Source organism: Daphnia magna, linkage group LG2 (assembly GCF_020631705.1).
Source record: "Daphnia magna isolate NIES linkage group LG2, ASM2063170v1.1, whole genome shotgun sequence".
Classification (NCBI taxonomy): Eukaryota; Metazoa; Arthropoda; class Branchiopoda; order Diplostraca; family Daphniidae; genus Daphnia; species Daphnia magna.
In genome coordinates, this window is record NC_059183.1 from 4,652,468 (window position 1) to 4,675,603 (window position 23,136).

Sequence of the window (23,136 nt, forward strand, 5' to 3'; positions counted from 1 at the left end):
TTACACTGGTGATTTAATGGTCCCATTGAATGTACCCCATAATACCATACGAAATAAATAACTGACTCATATAACTACTGCAAAATATGCCAGGTATCTAAATTAAAACATAAAAGACGTTTGTTTTAAATTACGTTTACTTAATCCTTTTGTTCTCGCGGCACACACAGACAAGTAAACACACAAGTTCAAGTAAAATGAATTAACCGACGGCCGGCGAATAAATCGAAAATAAATCGCCAGTATGAAAAGCGATTTATTTGTCAAATATCAAGTCATGGGGAATAAATCACGAGCAACTTAATAAGATGGGAATACAGGACAGAAATACAGAGAAAGAGATAGATAGATGAGAGGTGTTGGACAGTGTTCCTTTTCCACGATATCGTAAAAATGGATTCTACAAGGAAAAAAAAAAAAAAAGAAGAGGTAATGTTCAGATGGAAGGTCAAGACGAGAAAAATAAATCTAGGGGAGGATTTTATTTATTATTCGGCCAGATGATACCAGAGAAAAAATATGTACAAAAACCTTCAGACAATTCACGACAAGGTATTCTTTAAATGATATAAATACGTCTAAGAAATAATCAGAAAAAGGGATAGTGTGGCCGAGTTTGTTTTTTTTTTTCAATTTTTTTCCCTTTAGTTGTCGCCATTTTACGGTCGCTCGGATCAGCTAAATGGATGAGATTAACTGGTGTCCACACATACACACAAAAACAGAGAATCAGATTAAGCAGCAGCACAGTGTGTAGCACATTTCCTTCAGATATTCTTGTTTCTACTTCATTACAAATAAAAAACAAGATTTCCTTTTATTTTTTATTCATCCAGTTTGAGCTTGTTAGGGCTCTTCTTATGCCCTTTACTGTCATCATCGGCAACATGACGGCTTCTTCTCTCACGTTCCACTGGCTCGCCTCCACCACCACCGCGAGTTCTGGCTGGTGTCAAATCCAGCCCATGAGAGCTCCGTTCCGACTTGGAACTTCTTTCCTTTGAGGTACCTTCATGGCGATCACTGCGGTCACTACGATCACGTTCGGTACGCTCGGCTCGCTCACGACGGGAAGAAGACGAATTTCGGTGGGCATCAGACGAAGTGCCACCTCCACCCGATGCGGAGGCTGTTGTTTTTGTAGAAGTCGAACCGGGATCATTAGCCATAGTTGTTGTTAGACCGTTCATGAAACCCTGGGCACCAAGATTAGAAAAAGCTGTTGATAATGGTATGCCTGCTGGCAAAGAGAACGGGTTTAGACCGCCCAATCCCAGATGGCCGTAAAGCATACTGGGATTAGGGAAAAGGAAAGGAAGGGAGGCTGCAGCTGCTGCTGCGGCATTCGCATTGGCATTGGCGCTGGCACTAGACGACGACGTAGCCGGTTTTTTGCCTTTTTCTTCACGACGCGATGTCGAAGACGATTTGGTCGTTGTATTGGTGGTTGACGCGCTGGGTGCACTGCTACTCGGCATGTCGGGCATGAAACCGGCCAGGTTAGAGAACAGGTGTTGCATGCTACCCATGTTCCCCATGGCACCCATGTTACCCAAGGCGCCAAAGCTGCCAAGTCCTCCTAGAGATCCCAGGCCAGGAAATCCCCCGAACATGTTCAAGGCGTTTTTAGGATCCAAACCTGCCAGCGGATTATTCTTTGGATCGAGTGAAGCGCCAAAGAGCGCCGCTGTCTTAGGGTCTAAGGCACCAAACATCTTTGGATCAAAAGCAGCCAACAAGGGATTCTTCGGATCGCCTCCCAGATGATGAAGAGACGAAAGGAAACTGGGATTCAGTCCAGCAAAATTGGCCAAGTTCAATCCTGATGTCGAAGCAGATGCACCCGATGATGTGCTAGCCATAGCCGAGGTGTTTGCTCCGCCACCACCGTTGTTACCAGTTCCTCCTCTTCCGCTGGAACCCGTGCCAGCAGTTGGATTTAAGTTGCTCACGCGACTCGTGCCTCGCTTTCTGTCATTGGCGCTGGGAGCAGAATTGGACGTCGGCGTGGAAGCAAGGTTGGCAACAGGTGCGTTTGCAGCCAACGGGATGGATGGGGATCCAGTAACGCGACGCTGAAGATCACCCGGTAAGTTGCCCTTCTCTTTCACCAGATCTGACCATTTAGGATCGACGTCAAACATGGGGTTGGCCAGTAACCACTGAGCCAAATTGCGCAAGTGAGGTGCTTTATTACCCGTAATTTTCTTTCCAGTGAGTCGATTGATGACGCTCACGTTCTCATCCCCACTTAGACGGTTCCAATCAAGCAACGCTGGGTCGATACGTGGCTTACGACGTCTTTTTGAATCCAGCAAATCGGCATCAGGACTGGCAGGCCTTTCGGGTGTAATTCCTTGTTGATCAGCCAGCCATTTGGATACCTTGAGCTCGTGAGGTGGCGTGTGGCTATAAGCGTCTAGTTTCTGCAATAAAAAGTCGGGCAATTTGTTGATGCCGGTTGTCGAGGCCAAGTCACTCACTGCGGTGGCGACAGCGCTACTGGAATTATTTCTCAGCGGCTCTATGGAGATCCTAGGAGCTTCAGTACCACTGGTTCGTCCGGGGGTCGACGGACTGGCAGAAACACCTGGCAGGCGGCTCAGGCCAGCCAGCAAGGCTTCGGCTTGATTTTTGCCCATTTTCTCTTCCTTGTCTTTGTCTTTGTTGCACGGCATGATTGTAATGCCAGAGGAGCGCGGGAAACTTAAACCTAAAGGATCAGCCGAAGTCGAAGGTTTTGCAGTGCGTGGCGAAGCAAACAGAGCTCCAATACCACCCTGTCCTTTAGCAGCCGACAAACCCTTGACAATGTCATCCAATTTGCGCCGCTTCTGGTTCTTTTCGCCACCCGGTGGAGGCATCATTTCATCGGACTTGCGTTTGCGATCCTCACGTTCGTCTCGTTCGCCATTAACTTCCGTTGCACGCGATTTACTTAAACCACCAGAAAGATCCATCGGCGCTGAAGAGTTTTCGGATCCTTTAACCGTGACGGACACTGAGATGGATGGTGGCAAACCCAAAGCAGCCATAGAATTGGCAATCACCTGAGCTGCCGCCGCATTGTTCTGTGCTTGGGCAGCTTGCATCACTTGAGCCTGTGCCTGTGCGGCTTGGGCCAGCATCAGTTCAAGAGTATGCGCAGAAAGAGCTTGCGCCTGAGCCTGAGCCTGGGCTTGGGCCTGTGCTTGCGCCTGAACCTGGGCTTGAGACTGAGCCGATCGGGAAGAAGAGGATGATCCGTGTTGATGAGCAGGTGGTGGTAGAGTGGAGCGTTGCTTGGAACGAAGAGAGACTGAGGTTTCTGACGGTGTACTCCGGTCGTCATCCCGTTCGTCCATCAGCATCGGCTTGCCAGTTAATTGTTGAGTCAAACTTCGCTGCATCGAATGATTTAGGCTGAGAAGAGCACGCAGTTTTGCACGTTCTTGTTCCACATCCATATTGACGTTTCTTTGGCCACGACCTCTACCACGACCGCGACCACGTCCGCGTCCTCCACGTCGAGAAGTTGGTAACATACCCAGGCCATAATCACCGGATCTATCAAGACCGGAATTCATCATCATGATGTCAGAAGCGTCTGATAGAGACATGGCCGAAACCGATGGCGCTGGTGTCGGCGGATCGCGCACAGCAACAGTAGCTACCACTGGAGGTGGAGGAGGCGTAGTAGCCTGGTCTGGCGTTAGGCTCTCCATTTCGACGACGCCGTTCGCAAACACGCTAAAATCACGACCCACAGGCCATTCATTTTTCTCGACAGCGTGAACGATATGTTGCAATCTGGCTTCAACGGCTCGGTCCTTTGGCCATCGAATAGGATTTTGGTATGTTTGCGCCAATATTTGCAAAACTGCGGGGTCTCCGTTGGCCAATAATTCAGGATCAAGAAGCAAACCCTGGCGCGCCATGGCTTCATCCATCTGTGCCAAACTAGCAAGTGGAGGTGGGACAAATTCCTTTTCCTTGGTTTTTCCCTTAGCCTCCCTCTCTCGTACGCTTCTCTTTTCAATTTTTACTTCGATGATTTCGGCGTCAGGGCTTGGCACACGGTCTTCCTCCTTTTTGACAGGCTTCAATTTTGTGATTTTCTCTTGTACTTCTTTTGGTATGTCTTCAATTATTTCTTCGACTTTCATCGTGCTTCCTGATTCATTGACAGTAGGTTCATTTGAGCCGACATCATTCTTGACTTTTTTCCCCTTGGATTTAGAGTCATTTTCCGTCGCTTCTGCCTTCTTTTCCTTGATTTTGGATTCTTCTTCTGAATCAGATAGTTTTTCGGGACTATTCGGATTCTTTTCCTCATCATCGACATGCATTTTCTCTTTTGAATCGGCGGACTCTTTTGATTGGCGGTTCGATCTTTCTGCTTCATCCTCCGAAATTTTTTCTTCAGCTTTACTGATATCCATTTCTTCCAACTCTTCCACATCAGGAGATTCTTTCACTTTGTTACCATCGTTCACCGTAGCCGGGGAAGATTTTTCCTTTGCCACATCCTTCGTCCCCTCCGATGCAGAATCACTCACATCCTTTGCAGTTAACTCGACTTCCATTGCTTCTTCCGATTTTTCATCAGCAGGCTTTGTGGAAATCTCATTGTCAGTGTTGTCGTCTCTCTTTTTAGGAGAATGATTGGCTTTTTCACAAGAGTTTTTCTCGGTGTCATTAACATCTTCGTCCATTTTTTCAGCCGAATCCTCATCAATCTGTTCCCCGGGTTTCGGTGCACTTTTTTCGACTGTTTTTACCACTAGTGCGTCGCGATCTCCTTCCGAAGTCAATTCGTCTTCACTGGTCTTTGCCGTGTTGGTGTGGCCTTCCTTTTCTTTATTGGAATCTTCATCGTCAATGTTGGATTCCTCGTTGTTCATGATTTTCTGTTTTTCACTCGGGGTGTCAGTTGCCTCTACAGCAGCTTCACCATCTTTTATTTCGGGCAAATTAACTTCATCTTCTTCCTCTCGTTGTTTAGAAAGGTTCGTGGTCGTTTCAGACTGAGCTTCCTTTGAGTCACTTTCAGTATTTTCTTCTGTTTTAGAGACTGACTTTGAATCTCTTTCCTTTTCAGTCCTTTCTTCTTCCTTTTCTTCAAGCAGTTCACTTTTGACCTTACCAGGAGACGCCTCATTTTTTAACTTCTTACGGAGGCTGACATCTTCCTTTTTAATCTTTTTGGATAGCAAGGATTCGTCTTCATCTTTGATCTTGGCTGGTGATAGTTCTACTATTTCGTCATTCTCAGACAAGTTTTCCACCCGATCGCGTTCTTTCTTCTCAAGAGGATAGATCAACGGCTCTCCGGCGTAATGACGACGCAAAATCTCACGGTAACCGAGCTCGGGGTCGTGGACGTAGTAAAAATCTGTTCTACCAAGGCCATGCCGAGAAGCCCCCATCAATAGGTCTCGATCATGCTTTCCGCAGACCCACCAATCGGGTAAATCGAGCGATGGCTGGCAGAGTTTCAACCTTTCTTCTAAATCGACGTGAGTTAAAACTTCCTCCCGTATCTTGCAGAGGAGTTCCAAACGTTCCAGACAGCGTCTAGCACGCTCTTCACTGATAGGCTCAACAGTGGCTTGAGCAACCTCTTCTTCTTCCGACAATTTTCGCCCGCAGGCTTTTTTGCACATGGCGCAGAAGGCTCGTAGATATTCAGTAAGGGTTTCGTCATACTTGCGTTCAAGACGAGAGATGGCTCTGAATTTAGTCCAGTCGTAGCGGCCTAATTTTTTATTGTATTCCACACCAAAATTGGAAATGGTGCGGAAAAAATCACCCTCTTCACGACGTGTCCAGCGTCTTTGCTGCAGTTCGATCTTTTGCTTTTCTCTTTCACGTACGATAGTTTCAATCTTTTCCCGCCTTTCCAAACGTTTAGCCTTTTGGGCCATTTTCATTTCCTCCTTTTTGAAATTTCGCTGGTAGGAAGTGATCAAACGACGGAGACGAGTGTTTAACTCAGCTGCTGGCGGGAACTGGAATTTGTCACCAGGAGCTACAACAAAAAAATATATAATTAAGCTTCAAAATTTTAAGCCAATCGTCACTTCTATCAAAACGTACCGGATGTAGCCGGCATGATTGCAGCAGCCTTTGTCGTATTGTTTGCCGCTGCTCCTTGTGTTTTCGTTGTAGTTGTACTGCTGCTATCATCATCTATGTCTTCGTCATCATCAGGTGCTTTGTCAAGTTCGTCACCGTTGGCCTCGAGGGAAGCCATTTCTGACAAAAGTTCTTGTTTGTCTGGTGGCCCACAACGAACTAAAAAGCAAAGAGTTGGATCCAGTCGCATCACAGCATAGCGTTCGTAGCCGTGTTTGTAGGTTCCGACCAGTAGCGACACATCAGCTTGAGAATCCCACCACGGGGTGGGAGGCTGATCGCAGAAAGGTGGTTGAATCGGCAATGCTGTAGATGCGACGCCAGCATTTACCTAGTCCAAATTGAATAATTTTTTTTTTTTTAATCAACGACTTGTTAGCAAAGTAGGTCAAAAAAATTACCTGAGATTCCGAGTCACGAATAATCTCTTGTTTGATGTAGTAAAGCATCCGTATACGCAAAAGAACTTTATTGGCGTGTCTTGTTACATGGCGGCGGTATCCAGCGTCAAGATTTTGCTCAGGATCGTATTTTTCGTCACGCGTCCATTCTGCACCTTCAACCAAAGGTGCATTGGGAGCAGAAGTCGGTGTGGCTGCAGCAGCTAATCCTTTACTGGCTCTTTTTGATTCCTTCTTGTTTTTGCGACCTCCACGTTGGATAGGCGCCGCCAACCCGCTATGGTTACGATCAACGCGAGTCTCGCCGCTTTCCGTAGGGGCAATCAAATCCCAAATGAAGCTTTTCATTTTCTCGTCACCCCGGAAGTTCAAGAGGCAGTAGACCATCTAAAAGTAAAAACAACTTGTTTAACCCCTGTAAACTAAATAACAGCATTGCAGTTAAATGATCATTTTATATCTATCAGTTTACTGAAAATCTCAACTCACAGCGCGCCTAAAGCGCCCTCTGTATTAGCATGGCAACTCATCACACAGATACGAATTTCAGTACACTTTCTAATCGAATTAGTAAGGGAACTCACCATCATACGGGCGCAATCTTCGACATCGGATTCTCGCCAGCCTTTACGGAATTGTCCATGAGCCATGATTTCACGCCATCTGCCCCAGCTGAATGTTCAAAATAAAGGATTAATATTAGTGAACATGTTTGGAAAATTTACATTCAGTAAGACTACTTAAAAATCAGAAAATGTTATATCAATCACAGAGTTCCTAAAGAAATCTCCGAATTAGCATGAAAGTCATCAGCAAAACCAAAGTTACACTCTTCAGGATCGAGAAAGCAAAAATCGAGAAACAACGTACCCAAAGGTCATGAGACCCTTTTCCACTTTGAAGCATTCAGTTTTGGTCCAAGCACCGTAATCTACTTCTCCATCTTCAGGTGCGAAGTCTTCATCATAATTACCACGACGTGACCTTCGTAGAGATCGACGACTACGATCCTTACGTCCGGCAACTTTGGAGCGCGTCGAAGGTGCTCCTGTTTCTTCGTCGCTGTTGCTGGTTGTCTCCAAGTCGCTAACTCCCTCCAAGACAGCTTCGTCCTGTAACAACGAAAACTATTGAAAAGCTATGAAATTATTTTCATTTTCTTCTCTTCCATACCTGTCCGTAGCGTTTAATCTGAGTTCGCCTCCGGGGTTCACTCAGTACCAAAAGTTCCTCCTGGCCATTGGTCAATACAGATTCAGTGTCGATTTCGGCACGTTTAGCCCACTTTTTCCAGAAATCTGGATCATCAATATCGATGTCAGTTCGGTCAGAATTGGACGCAAAAGTGGCTTTGGAGAACTGTGAGCCCTTTTCGCTTTCTAATGTGATGATCTGTGTACGACGCATAAGGATCTGGTCGATGTCTTCTTCGCAAAATTTGTCACCAGCATTGTCGTCTTCCATTAAAGCTCCGTATGCACCTTTTTTCAGGAGATCTTCGATTTCTTTCTTAGACAACGGTTGTTTTCCACTTCCCCCATAGTCCTTGCCTCCTTGGGTTGTATTCATGCTTTGTAATACGGCCTTGTCCAGACCGAGTTTAAGCGAAGCTTTGTCGAACATTTCACGTTCATAAGTATTTCTTGTTAGGAGTCTAAAAATACAAAAGGCGGTGTGTGATGCCGAAAACTTAGACAAATAATAAAGTTGCCTTCGAATCGTACCTGTAAATTTTTACCATCTTCTTTTGACCGATACGATGACAGCGGGCCTGGGCCTGCAGATCATTTTGCGGGTTCCAATCACTGTCGTAAATGATGACCGTGTCAGCCGCTGTAAGATTAATACCCAATCCACCAGCTTTGGTGCAAAGCAAGAATACGAAACGATCCGAATCTGGTTTGCAATATCGATCGATAGCAGCTTGTCGCATGTTACCGCGAATTCGGCCGTCAAGTCTTTCATAAGGGTATTTTCTGCAAAAAGAAAATAACAAGTTCGCATCATGTTTGGTTAAAGAGAATAAAATAGGGCTACTGGAGAATACCTGTAGATCAAATAGTCCTCCAAGATGTCAAGACAGCGAACCATTTGCGAGAAAATGAGTACGCGATGTCCGTCAGCCTTCAGTTTTGGAAGTAACTTGTCGACAAGCACCAGTTTACCAGAAGACTGAATAAGAGCTTTATGATGAAGATCTGGGTCTGAAGTATTGGACACTTTCATTTCGTACTGGATTTGTTCTTCTGCGCCATTTAATAGATACGGATGGATGCAACACTTGCGCAACTCCATCATTGTGTTCATCAAATTGGGCACGTTGGCGTTTGTTGTACCTAGATCGTTACCAGAGTTAGCGAAAAATGAACAAATATTTCTTATTCCCTTCCTTACCTTTCGTCAGGAAGGAGAAGTTTCGTTCCAAGATTCCTCTGTAGTACTTTTTCTGCATATTCGTCAATTCAACTTCAACAATGGTCTCTTCTTTAGGAGCGAGGGACTTTTCGACATCCTCTTTGAGTCGACGAAGCATCATGGGCTTGAGTAAGGCTTGCAACTTTTGCACTTGATCATCTGATTTAAGGTCACCGAAATCGCGGATGAAATCTTCGCTGCTTGCAAACTGAGCAGGCTCGAGAAAGTTAAGTAGGGAATATAACTCGCTAATGTTGTTTTGGAGCGGTGTGCCAGAGAGAAGAACACGATGTTCCATTTGAAGGAGTCGCAAACCTTCTAGGAGCTTACAATTTTTGTTCTTCAGGCGATGAGCTTCGTCTATGACACACAAACGCCATGGCACTTCACGTAGTTCCATGCAATCGGAGATGATCATTTCAAATGTGGTAATCAACACGTTAAACTTGTACATGTCTTTCATCTGATTTCCTTTGCTGTCTTTAAAGTGGAACTCATACTCTTGTAGCATTGTACGGCTAGGGTTTGAGCCGTGATAGACAATGATGTTCAAATTTGTCCATGTTTCAAATTCCCGTTGCCAGTTCGGAATGGTAGATAGCGGGGCGATGACCAGAAATGGACCGCGGATACCAAGCCGATGGACCGATTCTACGAAAGCCAGCGACTGAATAGTTTTACCTAATCCCATTTCGTCAGCTAAGATACAGTTGCGGCCATTGAACCAGGAGAATGACAACCAGTTCAAGCCTTCTAACTGGTATTCGCGTAAAGTGTTGCCGTTAAGATAGACGGGAGATTCTTCTAGCTTTTTCCATTCGCTAGGCCGCGGTTTCTTCCTTCCTTTGCCGAATAAGTCTTTTTCTTTGCCTGGATACTTATTTACGATTTCGTAATGTTTAATTTTGGCAGGATCAACATCTTCTTCTAGCTCCCACGTTGAGTCTTCGTACGGAAGAGATTTCCATTTGACCAAAAAATTACGAGTAACCTTATTGGTAGCGGCGTCCGTGTGTTCTGCTTTGTCAAGTACTCTGTCAACTTCTATGTAGTCAGGATTGAAAAGGTCTTCCTCGAGAAATTCAAACATGTTGGCCGATTGAGCCTTCTTTTGATGGAATCGCTTGAGTTTTTGAGGAATACGTTTGTCTCCACGCACCAGTTCTTCTTCTGTCCTCCATTCGCAATGAAGGTACGAAAAATTTTTGTACTTCACGTAGTACTCCTCTACTTCGATGGTACGAGCTGGTTTCTTTATTTTCTTAGGCTTCGTCTCTTCTTTTAGAGGTTCCACTTTTGTATTACACGAGGTTTCGGGTTCAAAAGTGTTAACTGAAAAGATATAATAATAATAATAAGCAAATAAATAAAAATTTACAACAGGCTAAATGCGTCATTACCTTTAGTTTCTTCATTTATGACTTCTTTTAATTCGATATTCTCTTTTTTCGCTACAGATTCATCGTTTTCCAGCTGGTGCTTTTCTTGTTCAAACTCTTTACCTTGAACCCCTGTGTTACGATCCTCTTCCATAGGTGCCTCTTTTTCTTCTCCTTGGATTTCTTTGTTTTCAGACTCATTTTCGTCATTGACCTTTTCTGCTTTAACAGCCATTTCCGTTTCTTCTGCAGCAAATTTGTGTTCGTTTTCCTCATTTGTCTTATCTGTATCTTTCCCATCACCTACGTCACCGATGTTTTCCACTTTGGCAGCATCGCTTTCTTTCATATTTTCATTTTCCGTACCTTTTTTGTCCTTTTCTTCAATATCTACTTTATCTTCCACTTCTTTTTTCGTTTCACCGTCCTCTTCATCATCTTCATCGTCAGATGATACAATCTCTCTTGTTCCTTTACGTACTGCTAGAATATGTTGAACAACCATGGTGTCCTCATCAGTAGTGTTGACGTAAACAAAATTTGGCTTGATGCCACTTTCTGACTGATCCACTTCCACCGGCACTTCCACTTCAGCAGGCACAGCGACAGCAGCTTCAACAGCAGCAGCTGCTGATGGCGAACAAGAATTTTCGGTAACAGTGGTAGCTGCCAGTGCTGCTGCTGCGGCGGCAGCTTCTTGTTCTTCGTCAGATAGACTCCTTAACTCGGCCAGATCAAGGTCGTCAATATACTTCTTCCTGCAAGCAATAAGGGAATGGAAAAAATCTTTAAAAATCCCAGGATGTAATTTTTTTTTTATTTTTACCTGTTTGTATTACGTCCGGATCTTCTCTTGAGAGTCGAATTTTCATCGTCAGGCAATGGCGATGGAGGTGGAGTAACTTCTAGGTCGCTGTTTTTGTCTTCATCATCACACATTGGACGCTTTTTCTTTTTCGAAAAGCTAATAGAAGTTTTAGAAGGCTTCTTCTTTGTAGGCGATGCAGATTTCACTTTGGGCTTTTTCTTTTTCACCGAACTTACTATCGGCGCTGCATCGCTCAACGCTGCTGTAGAATCATCGGCACTAGCCGATTCAACGGCTAGCGGTAAATCGCCAACTGCAATACTTGTATCGAAAGTGCTGGTATCTGCCCCACTGTCCAGTTCTGGGCAGATTTCTCCTTTCTTTGATTTCTTCTTGGAAATTCGTATCCGCTTAGGTTTTGGTGGTTTAACCTATAAAACAAAAGAGCGAGATAACAGTTTAATATTTGCTTAACGGCAACACGGTTGCATGAATTATAAAGGTACCTCGTCATTGGTATCTGCTCCAGCTGAAGACAAAGCTTCACCGTCCATCCAAGAATCCACTTCTTTTTTGGCTTTTGATTTGCCGCTTTTACCAGCAGATTTCGGCTTTTTTGTACGCGGCCTTTTGCCAGTTGGTGTTTCCGCGGCAACTTCAGTATCCTCTTGAATTTGTTCAACTTCAGGAATTTCGATAAAGGATTCTGCTGGTTTCACTTCTACTGTATCAGCTTCTGCGATTTCAGGTGCAACGAAGGGAGGTGGAATCGGATCTGGAACAGTAGCTGACGCGGCTGCGGCCATCAGAGTCTCTTCAAGATCCATGCACGACTCTTCAATTCCCATCGCTTCCATAACAGGTGGAATATCATCTTGAGTTACAGACTCTTCTTCGGATACCACCGTGGGGGCTTCCACTTCATTCGAAGGTGCACTAACAGGAGATGTAAGTGCAGGCGATTGCTGGTACATCTGCACTGGTGGCGCCAAAGGTAAGGGTGAAGTAGGCATAAGTGGCGAAGAAACAGCTGCTTGCTCGCTTGGAGAATCGGGGTTCATGCTGACACTCAAGATGGTACTTTCTATGCTGTCCATAATTCCACCATCTGATAAATGGATATTCCAACATTTTTATTAGGTCAAAGATTATTTTTTAAAATTGTTTTTGAGGGAATTTGCTAAACAATTTTCAACCTGACGACGTTGTGCTGGGACCAGCAGCTTTGCTTTTGGGTATTTTTGGAGTTTTTGGAGTTTTGGGCGGCTTTGGTTCCTTTTCTTTGGCTGCCTTTTTTTTAGGTTCTCTTTTCTTCTTGCCTTTTCCACTAGCTCCTGGTTCATCATCCATTCCAGTTGGGAAGTCATAAACTTGTGAACTGGGTGGGCCCATATGTGGTGGTCCCATAACCATTCCGGCGCCTGCTCCTGAGGGAGTACCCATCGGATAGTTTTGTCCCTGAGCCTAAAACGTAAACCAAGGAGAAATTATCCCTCAAAAATTCCAGAGAAACCACATCACGATGAAATACCTGAGGCATGTAAGGAGTTGACGCCGGCCCGCTCATGAAGGGCTGAGGAACAGGCATTCCCCCACCCCAGCCTTGCCGCTGAAGCGTCGACATTCGTTCATGTAGCTCTGCAATTTGCTGTTGCGTCTGCGGATTAGACGGCAATGTATACAGGTGCTGCAACTGCTGCTGCAAATGCTGCATCTCGCCCTGAGGATTCATTCTCGGACCTGGATAACCAGCGGCACCATGGCCAGCAGACTGGGTCTCGTGGAACTGCTGAGACGAATGTTGTTGGGCCTGGGGCTGATGTTGCTGGTGCTGTTGATGCTGAGGTGCCATGTATCCCATGGCGGTCGAGGGACTGAAACTGCTTGTTCCTGGTAATCCAGTTTCTCGTTGATGCATGGAACCCATCGCAATAGATCCAGCTCCCTGGTGGGGTGGAATTGAATGTAGTTGCGAAGATTGTTGCTGTTGAGCAGGCATTCCTGTATGCTGATGAGAGCCATTCGACTGTTGCTGCATGCTTGGTGTAACCTGGTGGTTCTGCTGATTAGTAGCAGGTGGCTGTCCAGGGTGATGCTGCTGCGACTGGGGAGGCACTGGTGTTGGTGGCTGAGGTTGTGGACCTGCCACACCGACTGCCGACTGTGTTCCAGCCATTCCCAACCCCGGCAAATGATGGCTTGGTACAGCATGTTGCTGCTGCTGATGGTGAGGTTGCAACTGGGATCCAGAATGTTGGGGTATCGTGGATTGATTAGGTATAATCCCACCTGGATGGTGCGGTACCATGCCTGGTTGCGGTGTTACCTGCTGTTGACTCTGCTGTCCTTGGTGATGCTGCGGTCCAGGAAATCGTTGCACCATAGCAGCTTGAGATGTTTGCGATGCTGGTAATCCAGGGTGCTGCTGGATGCCTTGGTGCTGCTGAAGTCCAGGATGCTGCTGGATTCCGGGGTGCTGCTGAATGCCTGGATGCGACTGGATTCCAGCGTGCTGTTGAATTCCCGGATGCTGCTGGATACTCGAATGTGGTTGAAGGCCTGGATGTTGCTGGAAACCTGGATGTTGTTGTCCGTGGCTTGAAACTTGAGGCGCGGGAACATTAGAAGATCCATGTTGTTGATGCTGATCCAAGGAATCGTGCATCGACTGCTCATGCTTTTCAATCAAATTTTTGGCAGATCTGGAAACATCGTTTGCTGGTGATTCCGGAAAATGATTTTTTTCGGAAGTAGCCGTTCCTGGCTGGGCCACAGGGCTTGGTGGTGGCAGCAGGCGAGGAGAAGGAGGAACTAGACCGGATACGTTGCTTGGCGGCCTAGGGGGCTGCGCAGGAGACGGTGCCAAAGGAGTGCGAGGAGGAGCAGGCGAACCTGGCATAGCATTTCTATTCGGACTAGCTCCAGCGTTGTTCATTTGCGTTGATGAATTACCAACCATGGGTTTGGGTGGAGAGCTTGCCATGTTACTTCCTGTGGGACCGACCATTTGTTCAAGCTGCTGAAGACTTGATGGTCCTGCCGAATGCATATGTGGAATTTGTTGTTGTTGTTGCTGCTGTTGTTGCTGTTGCTGCTGCTGTTGATGTTGTTGATGCTGATGCTGTTGTTGCAGATGAGGTTGATGCAGCTGATGTTGAGACGTTGAATGTTGTTGATGTGGTTGCTGTTGAGCATGATGGCCGAGACCAGGATGCTGAGCTTGGTTCATGTAAGGTAACGACATCGAGACAGTTGGTTGTGCTGTCGGGCCGCTAGGATGTCCTAACGGAGGCAGAGGTGAACTTACGGCTCCAGGCATAGGGGATGTATGCGGAGGCCTAGGAGACGCTTGTGGACGTGGAGACATTTGCGGTGACATCTGAGGCGGGAATGGAGCTCTGTTCGAGAAAAGAAAAAGAAATTAGAAAAAAAGTAAACATTCAGACACTGTTATTTCAGACGCAACATGCCTATAATGCGGCGTATTATGCAGCTGGGCAGGAGCGGTCTGTTGTTGTTGGTAGACGGAGGGCACATCCTGCTGAGCTTGTTGGGTAGTGTGCGGCTGTGCAGTCGATTCGGGCATAAAATGCTGTGCAGGCATCGGGTATGGAGCTTGCATCGTATAAGGATACGGTTTGGGCGCACTTTGTGGTTGCTGTGGTTGAGTTTGCTGCTGTTGCTGATGGAGCTGCTGTTGTTGTTGGTGTTGTTGGTGGGTTGATGCCATTGCGTTTTCTGCAGCATAGGCAGATCGAATCGGAGGAGCGGAACCATAGGCACCACTCATCGCTACTGGAGTACCCTGTGCATGCGGGTACTGAGGGTGCATTGAGGCTGCCGATGCCGTACCATAGTTTGGGGGAATGTTTTTGGCGGCTGCAGTAGCAGATGCTGCTGTCGAGGGCCCATTGATACCGGCCCCATAAGATTGTTGGTGCTGAGACGTTTGTTGTTGTTGACCACTGAGACGCATAGGTGCTTGATGAGGGTAGTGAGGCTGGGCATGCTGCTGTTGTTGGGCGTGTTGCGGATGGAGAGGACGGTAGCTGCCATGACCCATTGCTGAATACTGGGCGGGAGGATTCATGGAAGGATAGCCTAAACGGAAATTACCGAAATAAAACGAAATTATGTTAACTGACAAAATACTGTGAACAATGGCATAATTTTACCCTGCCACCCCGACATGCTTGCTGCGTTCTGATGCATCGCACTTGAATACTGCTCAGCGGCATGCTGCATGGGATACATTCGGCTCTCAGCTACGTGAGGTTGGCCACTATACATGGAATAGGTCGATTGTTGGCCTGCCATTCTGGGACCTACAGCCTGCTGAGCATAAGAAGAGTAGCCCAGTTGGGTAGGACCCCCTGTTCCTGGACCGGGACCTGGTCCAGTGTACGGCAGTGGACCTTGGGGCACCTGGCCATATTGTAAAGTTGAACCAGAGCCATAACCTAAAGATGGCAAAATTAGTAGTTACATTTCTACGACAAACGACGAAAATAATGATAAAACACAAAGCAAAGTCATGCAAACCAAGGAACACCACACCAGAACTCATCTTGAAGAACAAAAAGTCAAAAATATTTGAAGCTGTTTAAAACAAGGTCTCCTAACAACAAGCAGACTTTTGAGACAAATGTCATTCACGATCAGAATAAAGTGTCACAAACAACAAGTAGACAGTAAGAACAACAAGATGAGTTAACGGTGTAGCACACCTGAAGGAGGTAGATAGCTCCCATAATATGTATGCCCTCCTGTTGCCCGAAGTCCATGTGACTGACCTTGGCCTTGGTTATTTGATGTAGGGTACTGGGATTGTTCTGTTCCTGGGCCAGTCCCTCCCAATTCAGCCAATCCATCAAGCATACTGCTACCCAGTGAAGGTAGGTCGTCACTAAATAAATCGTAGCCCTCCATGGCTCTGCTCTTCTCTACTCTTCAACTCCAATCCATGGTACAGATTTATACTTGCACAGGTGCAAATATTCAATTCTTTCAGCATAAATAACAGTTAACCTGTTAATAAATATAAAATTAGTTGACAAGTAGTTTCTCGTCAAGATAAAAATTTGAATACACTAACAGCTATGGAACCTAGTTTAACAGTAAGTCTATGCCATAAATTGATACAATGCTGTAAGCAGTTCTCATCAAGTGACATTGCAGGGGAAAAGCCATACGCTTATGGTAATCAAAATAAGACACATAAGAGCTATAACCTTTCCCTTGCTTTGCCCTTGCACGCTTCTTCGCATTAACCGTCTCGATGCATACTCGGTTAACGTTTATTGTCATAAAATAAAGCTAGAATTTTAGCTAGATGTTTAAGAGTAAAAGCTACCAAGAATGGCGTACAGAATGTTCAGTGAGTCAAATTCGGCAGACACGAGTAACGAACGGCAACGAAAAAAAACTGAAGGAGGGCTGATGAAGAAAAGAGAGCAGACTTCAACCTAGCAGCATTTGCTTTTGCTTCTAGTGCGGGTCAAACCCGGTTTTACAAGTGCGGCCATTCGTCCTGTCTACTACACACCACAAAAATTAAGGCATATGTACAAGACATGTTCCCATTATAGTACACATGTATAAGAAAAAACCCACGCGGGCCTTTTCCCAATTCACTTCCAGGCTCTTTTTTTCCCCAAAAGATTCGTCTTTAACCAAGAGGCCGAATCAATGCAAAACAATACCTGATAGTTTCATATCATTCCTTCTAACGTTTTTCAAGTCCAATATTTAATCTTCTAGTTAATTCACAGGCACAAGAATGGACACAAAACACTAAAAAATGTTAACACTCGCAAATTTCTGCTTCTTAAAACTTTTTTGGACCAAAATGCGAGGAAGCAAAATTTTTCTGGCTTTCCCTTCCCCTTTTTTCCCTTGTCACCGCTTGGGCAACTAGAAGCTGTCTTGCTATTGGATGGTGAATCCAGCCAATCCTCGAGAATCTTCTTTAGTTCCCTTCTTACGACTCCCGCGCCATCTTATCGACAATGACCGCCAACTTTCTTAATGGGTAAGTACCGAGTATGTAAGAAATAAATAAATATACATGGTTAAATGTAAAAAATTCCACGCTTAATTTGTCTACTTCCTTCAATTAAAATATAATTTTTATGATTGATTTATTCAGTTGTCAAAAATAACTTTAAATTTTTCAAATATTTTTCTATTAAGATTATATTGTTTTCTTTCTAGCATCTTATGCAAGCATTTGTATTTTCTCGTTTGTCATTCTCATTTACACACGCTGCGGTCAACAAAAAAGTCAAAATCAGTCAAGAAATCTTGAGAAATGATTGCCGTAGAAAAAATTTTATGAAAAAAGGATTACTCTTAAGAAAAAAAAAACAATTTCAAGTAAAAAAGAAAAAAAAAGAAAACATTGGGATCGGAATAATTCCATGACATTAGATGTTGAGGTCTCAGTCGTCGCGACTCCTTTTCGATGATCCCTCTCCATGACCTCCGCTTACTGAACCCTCTCGCTTTCGGTCCTTCCCCTTATAGCCTCCTCCACGACCGCCTCTTCCACCACGGCCACGGCCACGTCCCCCTCCCCGTCCACCTCGTCCGCGAAAACCACCTCGACCCATGTTCATCACCCGATTATTTACATTGTCTTCGGCTTTCTTCAAATAGGTCTCTTCTTCTTCACCTTCCAGTAGGCTCACTTCAACAGATGCGTCATTGACGCAAATTTTCTTGTTTTCTAGTTTGTCCAGAACCTTTGATGTCAACAAAAAATTTACATTCTTGAACCATAAATAAACGATCCTAAACTGTTACTGCGTACCAACTTCCCATCATTTTCGCCACGAAGTCGTACAAAGGCAGTGCTGTCGGGAGTGATTTCTACGTGAGCAATGTCAGCTGGGTAAGTGGCAAAAGCTTGTTTAATTGCATCGCGGTCGATACCGGATGGGAGATTAACTAGTTTTAAAACTGCACCACGAGACAAGACAATCTTCTCCTTTTCCTCCTTGACATTGTCATCAGGTTTGGTAACATTCCCATTTTCCTGTGTGATCTTTAAATTGAGATTCAATATTTATAACATTCCTTATGATGAAAAGAAATATACTTTTTTCGCCTTCCGCTTTTGTCGCTCCTCGAATTCCTGCTCCTTTTCTTTTTCCCATTCAGCACTGAGAGGGCATTAATATAAATAGGAGGTAACTAGACTTCTAAAATGTTCCATACCTCCATTGCCGTTGAAGTGTGTAATCATTATACTTTACAGATTCAAGTGCCATGAACTTTGAGGCTTCTTCTTTTGTAGAAAATGTAGCAGTGATGGATCCTTTGAACTTTGAACAATCTTCCTTTGTTTTGAAGTAACGCATCTGGAAACATTAAATTCAAAATTTTTTTATTCTGGCAAAGAAGGAAAAACTTAAAAATACAAACTTTGATACTCAAAGCAGTTGGGAAGCTCTTGAAAAAGTCCAGAAGCTTGTCAATAGACATGCCCTCCTTCGGGAAACCTTTACAATAGATTGTGCGGGCCTTAATTTCAGCAAGATATTCTGCTGTTTCTTCAGGAATAGGTTGGTTTTTTGACCTCCGGATCTTAGATGCAGATTCATTTACTTCCATCAAACCCGAAGTAGATTTTTTCATAGCATTAAAGATAACTTTGGGGCTTTTAGTCAGCTGGGAAAGACGGGCAAATTTAAGCATGGTTGCAATCGGGATCCAGCCATCATCAACTCCCATTTGTTCTTTCAGGAACTTGTCCTTTGGAAGATTGAAGTCTCCAAAATAGTACTGAAAACAAAATATGTTAAGAATGTTATTCTTATTCTCAAAAAAGCATGGAACTCCTGTTACTTCAATTTGACGAATAATTTTCTTATCTAGCTCATTAGTTTCATCTGTGCTGGTAATCACATCCCCATTGGTAGCATCACCTTCAGTTTTTACATTAGTAGGTTTATCTGAGATGTCCTCTGTTTTTTCTTCATTTGGTTCGGCCTTGATACTAATTCCTTGAGAATCAAGTTTGATATTCTCCTCTTTTGGTTCGGTTTTGATAACCACGTCGGAAATTTCCTGTTTTACTGTAGCCATCTCACTACCTTTTAATGCGTGATTTTTCTTCGGAGTAGACGAGAAGAATTTTACAAGCTGTAAAAAACTTGAATTATTTATCTTTAAATCGGTTCACACTCAGGAAAATTTTCGTACTTACCCTAACAACCACGTGTGTCGGTATAGAGTGCGGGTTAAAAAAGAACGAGACAAGAAAGAAACCGGTACCAAACTGCACTTGTACTTCGTGCAACTTCGTGCTCTCAAGAGATGGCTCTTTCTGCTCCAAGCGAGCAACCAAAGAACTTTTACAAAAGAAAATGATCGATATTTTAGTATACATACCAAAAATAAATAAAAACAGAAACTTAAAAAACAAAAAAAACAACAACAAATTGAACAGCAAAATATTGGAGTCTCACTAATTTTTTGTACTAAAACGATTGGTTGAGGAATGAACCAAACAAGAATCCGTTGAAAATAAACAAACGAGTGCACTTACATGAATGCTCATTAAGCGCTAAGATAACACAACCCAGTGAGTACGGGGTAGTGATAGTGAACCCTAACTATTTTTACATCTAATTTCAAATATTCAAGTGGTATTTCTGTAGCCTTAGGCCTCTCTTTTGCCCCTGTTGTGTGACACATCAATCTGACAATCAAAATTCGAATTACGATACCCAGGTTCGCCGAGTTGCTTAAGTTGTACTTTCTCTTTGGGTCGCTCTTGAATTTTGAATTGGATTTTTTGAACGGAACCTAATGCAAGAATTATGACGAAATGTACCAACAAAAAATACGCTACGGCCCACACGACAAACGTGCGGATGCTGATTACTACTACAGAATGTCTTTTTCGATCGTACATCGAAAAAAAATGGCTTGAAATCGTAAATAATGGCCACCGTACTCGGCAGCCAGACTAACCCTGGGATTGAACTTTGAGTTCTAAGCCGTATCTCTCATATTACTGATAAACAAAAACAAGCGCTGATATCTAAACCCTTATTTGATCGTATGGTATTAAAACGAGATTTTTAGAAGGAATAGACTTATTCTGTCAAACACCATGACGATAGATATAGTGTCCATGGACACTATTACGTCTGGAATCGAAGGCTTAGGCCATCTTTTTTATATAGTTAATCCTTTTAAGGTTAGCATGGTTGACGGTAGGAAGTAAAAACCAAAATTGTTGCTTATTATTGTTTTTTCCCCTTTAGACAAGTTTTCGTACGACGGTTGAGGTTCCTCATTATGTCAGTCGGGCAAGTCTCTTACTCACGTAATTTTTTTTTTGGCAGAAAATGCAAAAAACAAAATGGGAAAAAAGAATCTTGCTGGAATATATAGCATATTTTAAATTAATAATTTACATGTAATCTTTTAGGCCTCTTCATGGTTTGTTGCATTCATCATTATCGAACGAATTCTTCTGCGCAAAAAAGGCAAGGCCCCTCCTATCAATGACAGCATCACCTCTATGGCATGCGGATTGTTTATGGAGATAAATCAGTGAGATATATTACGTAATCACAACGGGTTAAGTTATTTTTTAAAATTTTTCGCTTTTGTACCGATAGTATCGCCTTCCGTGGTGCGCAAACAGCTGCCTATGTTTACATCTATGAAAACTACCGCTTGCATGAGCTTCCATGGGATTCCTTATGGACCTGGCTTGCTTGTGCAGTAGGAATGGATTTGGGTTATTACTGGGCTCATCGCGCAACTCACGGTATAAAACTACGAAGGATGTTTGAATTATTTTGATGGACGAGATCTATCGTTTTTGTTCAATAATATGATTACTTTTTTTAATATATGGTGAGAATAGAGGTGAACTTATTCTGGTCACAGCATCAGGTGCATGAACTTCTTTAAAATATTAAAGCAAAATCCTCGTAATGTTTAATAAATGACAATCTATCAGGTTCACCACAGCTCGGAGGAATATAATCTGACGACCGCGCTTAGACAAGGCGTTTGGCAGGGATGGAGTACCATGGTAGGCCTAGAATAAGTACAAAGATTAATTTAATCAAAATGTATTCTTACTTTATTCTTTCGATTCAAGTTTTACTATCTGCCAATGGCATTCTTCATCCCCCCGAGTCAATTCTTCGTTCACTCCCAATTCAATCTTCTATTTCAATTTTGGATTCACACAGAGGTTATCGATGACCTTGGTCCGCTCGAATGGGTTTTAAATACTCCGTCCCACCATCGGGTGCATCACGGTAACCAAAAAGTGCTGTACCGATAATTAATTGAATTATTCTGGGTTTTTTTCCTGATCAGGATCAACTCGTTATTGTGTGGATAAAAACTACGCTGGCGTGTTAATAATCTGGGATAGGATGTTTGGAACATTTGAAGCCGAGCGAAGGGATGAACCTTTAGTTTATGGACTGATTGAACAAGTGGATTCTTTTAACCCATTTTATCTAGAGGTAACGAAAAATATCTTATTCTTTCTTCCGTCACACAGAATCCTAATTACCTATACATTAGTTCTTTTACCTTCGTAAAGTATTTGAAAAGATGCAATCCATGTCAACAATAACCGATAAGCTTAAAGCCATCTTTTACGGTCCCGGATGGGTTCCCGGATCTCCTAAACTCGGCCATTATGATCAGCTTCCTGAAGTATCTTAACTGCAGTAAAAAGTGAATTGAAAATTAATTTAATATTTATGCATTTCCTAGACAATTGTAAGAGAGAAATTTTCTCATTCGCTTACCCCGCATGACCAAATCTACGCGACAATTCATTTTCTGTTGTTGAGTGAGGGTTATCGTGTCCTGGTAACTCAATATGAAGTAGGCTAAACAAGATTTGAGGCATAATATTCAAAAGAAGATTATTACAAATAATCATGCCTTTTCCCAGGAATATGACGGATGGCTATTGTACGGATGCTGCGCGTATATCATTGTCTCCTTGGTCAGCATTGGACTGCTTTTCAATCGAAATTCTTGGTTTCCATGGATTGAAATGATTCGCTGTTTGGTTTTCCTTGCCTACCAGCTACATTTTAAGATATTCCTAACGGAAACGATTGGGATGAATTTACTCATGAACGGCATTAGGCTTTTTTACCTATACTCTGCATTGCAATGCAAAATTGAGTGCGTTCGTCAATTTAGGGACATAATGCAAAAAGACAAGATTAAATAAGCTCCAAAAAATTGTCCTTGCGACCACGGATATTGTGAAGAAATACATTGTACGAAGCAGTATTCACGACGAGTAGGATTAAACCAATTTTTTATCTTTAATCCTGGGAGCAACTGTTCATGTACCAGTTACGATTGAAGCGATTCTGAAAGAAAAACTGGATTGCAAGTCGTTTTACCAGTTTACGAAATTGGTCGACGCAAACCTGTTCGAGTACTTTATTACCTGACGAATACGTTAGGGAGGATTCTGGTGTTTATCATTTGGAAAATTTATCATAACCAGTTTTCGTCAAAAATTTCGCTATAATAATGATGCTTTAGATCCACTTCTTTCCTAGCTCTGCTACGACAACGATGTAATTCTCTACTTTTCAAGATTGACGTATCCTGCTAGAAAAAGTTGTCAAAGTGAATATACAGCCAAAGGATGGACATAATTTCAGCTGGGATTGAGCAATATTTTGCTTCAATTAGTTACTTATTAAAGGTTAGATACCATTTCTCGTAAGATTAATTCCTCTAAATTAGCCTTCGTTTGTTAGGAGTTCGACGAATGGTTCTTCTGCGCTGCCGGTGTCTATATCGCCCTCCTTTTAGTCAGCATTAGACTTCTTTACAACCAAAACTCCTGGTTTTCATGGATTGAAATGATTCGCTGCTTGACGTTTCTTGGCTATCAACTCCATTTTAGAACATTTAGCAAGGAATCAGGTGGCGAAAGCCTTCTCATGAATAGCTTTCGATTACTTCACTTATATTCGGCTGTCAAATGCCAATTAAATTG

The 23,136-nt window shown here is 43.5% G+C and overlaps 2 protein-coding genes, 1 long non-coding RNA gene and 1 other non-coding gene across 7 annotated transcripts; 1 reads left to right on the forward strand and 3 right to left on the reverse strand.

Annotated features, from left to right (window-relative positions):
* Nucleotides 1–119: 119 nt before the first annotated feature.
* LOC116918048 (chromodomain-helicase-DNA-binding protein 7) lies at nucleotides 120–20,088 on the reverse strand. Of its 4 annotated transcripts, XM_032923711.2 has the most exons (24): nucleotides 19,853–20,088; nucleotides 19,330–19,474; nucleotides 18,969–19,265; nucleotides 18,546–18,905; nucleotides 18,339–18,481; nucleotides 18,220–18,283; nucleotides 17,932–18,165; nucleotides 17,617–17,863; nucleotides 15,296–15,580; nucleotides 14,591–15,221; nucleotides 12,652–14,518; nucleotides 12,317–12,584; nucleotides 11,627–12,228; nucleotides 11,139–11,551; nucleotides 10,334–11,070; nucleotides 8,913–10,265; nucleotides 8,566–8,854; nucleotides 8,243–8,494; nucleotides 7,692–8,172; nucleotides 7,389–7,630; nucleotides 7,103–7,190; nucleotides 6,519–6,905; nucleotides 6,079–6,448; nucleotides 120–6,010 (listed from the first exon to the last, which is right to left on the reverse strand). In XM_032923711.2, exons 1-24 carry the CDS (start codon nucleotides 20,038–20,040, stop codon nucleotides 825–827), a joined length of 15,129 nt encoding a protein of 5,042 aa, XP_032779602.2. In that variant the 5' UTR covers nucleotides 20,041–20,088; the 3' UTR covers nucleotides 120–824. The 4 variants fall into 4 exon arrangements, with proteins under 4 accessions (XP_032779602.2, XP_032779601.2, XP_032779599.2 ...); XM_032923710.2 differs by lacking the exons at nucleotides 17,617–17,863; nucleotides 17,932–18,165; nucleotides 18,220–18,283; ... (3 more) ...; nucleotides 19,330–19,474; nucleotides 19,853–20,088 and adding exons at nucleotides 15,914–16,148; nucleotides 16,823–17,023; XM_032923708.2 differs by lacking the exons at nucleotides 17,617–17,863; nucleotides 17,932–18,165; nucleotides 18,220–18,283; ... (3 more) ...; nucleotides 19,330–19,474; nucleotides 19,853–20,088 and adding exons at nucleotides 15,848–16,148; nucleotides 16,823–17,023.
* Nucleotides 6,977–7,056, reverse strand: LOC116918092. The gene has a single exon (XR_004391403.1). It is a non-coding gene; the product is annotated as a small nucleolar RNA U6-53/MBII-28 (small nucleolar RNA).
* An 83-nt stretch (nucleotides 20,089–20,171) lies between the features above and the next one.
* LOC116918055 (alkylglycerol monooxygenase) lies at nucleotides 20,172–22,412 on the forward strand. Its single transcript, XM_032923722.2, has 11 exons — nucleotides 20,172–20,328; nucleotides 20,396–20,440; nucleotides 20,563–20,687; nucleotides 20,756–20,907; nucleotides 21,007–21,035; nucleotides 21,103–21,177; nucleotides 21,247–21,409; nucleotides 21,471–21,622; nucleotides 21,684–21,818; nucleotides 21,879–21,992; nucleotides 22,063–22,412. The coding sequence occupies exons 1-11, from the start codon at nucleotides 20,242–20,244 to the stop codon at nucleotides 22,348–22,350; spliced, it is 1,365 nt and encodes a 454-aa protein (XP_032779613.2). The 5' UTR covers nucleotides 20,172–20,241; the 3' UTR covers nucleotides 22,351–22,412.
* LOC123469613 lies at nucleotides 21,032–21,391 on the reverse strand. Its single transcript, XR_006642870.1, has 2 exons — nucleotides 21,253–21,391; nucleotides 21,032–21,183 (listed from the first exon to the last, which is right to left on the reverse strand). It is a non-coding gene; the product is annotated as an uncharacterized LOC123469613 (long non-coding RNA).
* Nucleotides 22,413–23,136: the final 724 nt, after the last annotated feature.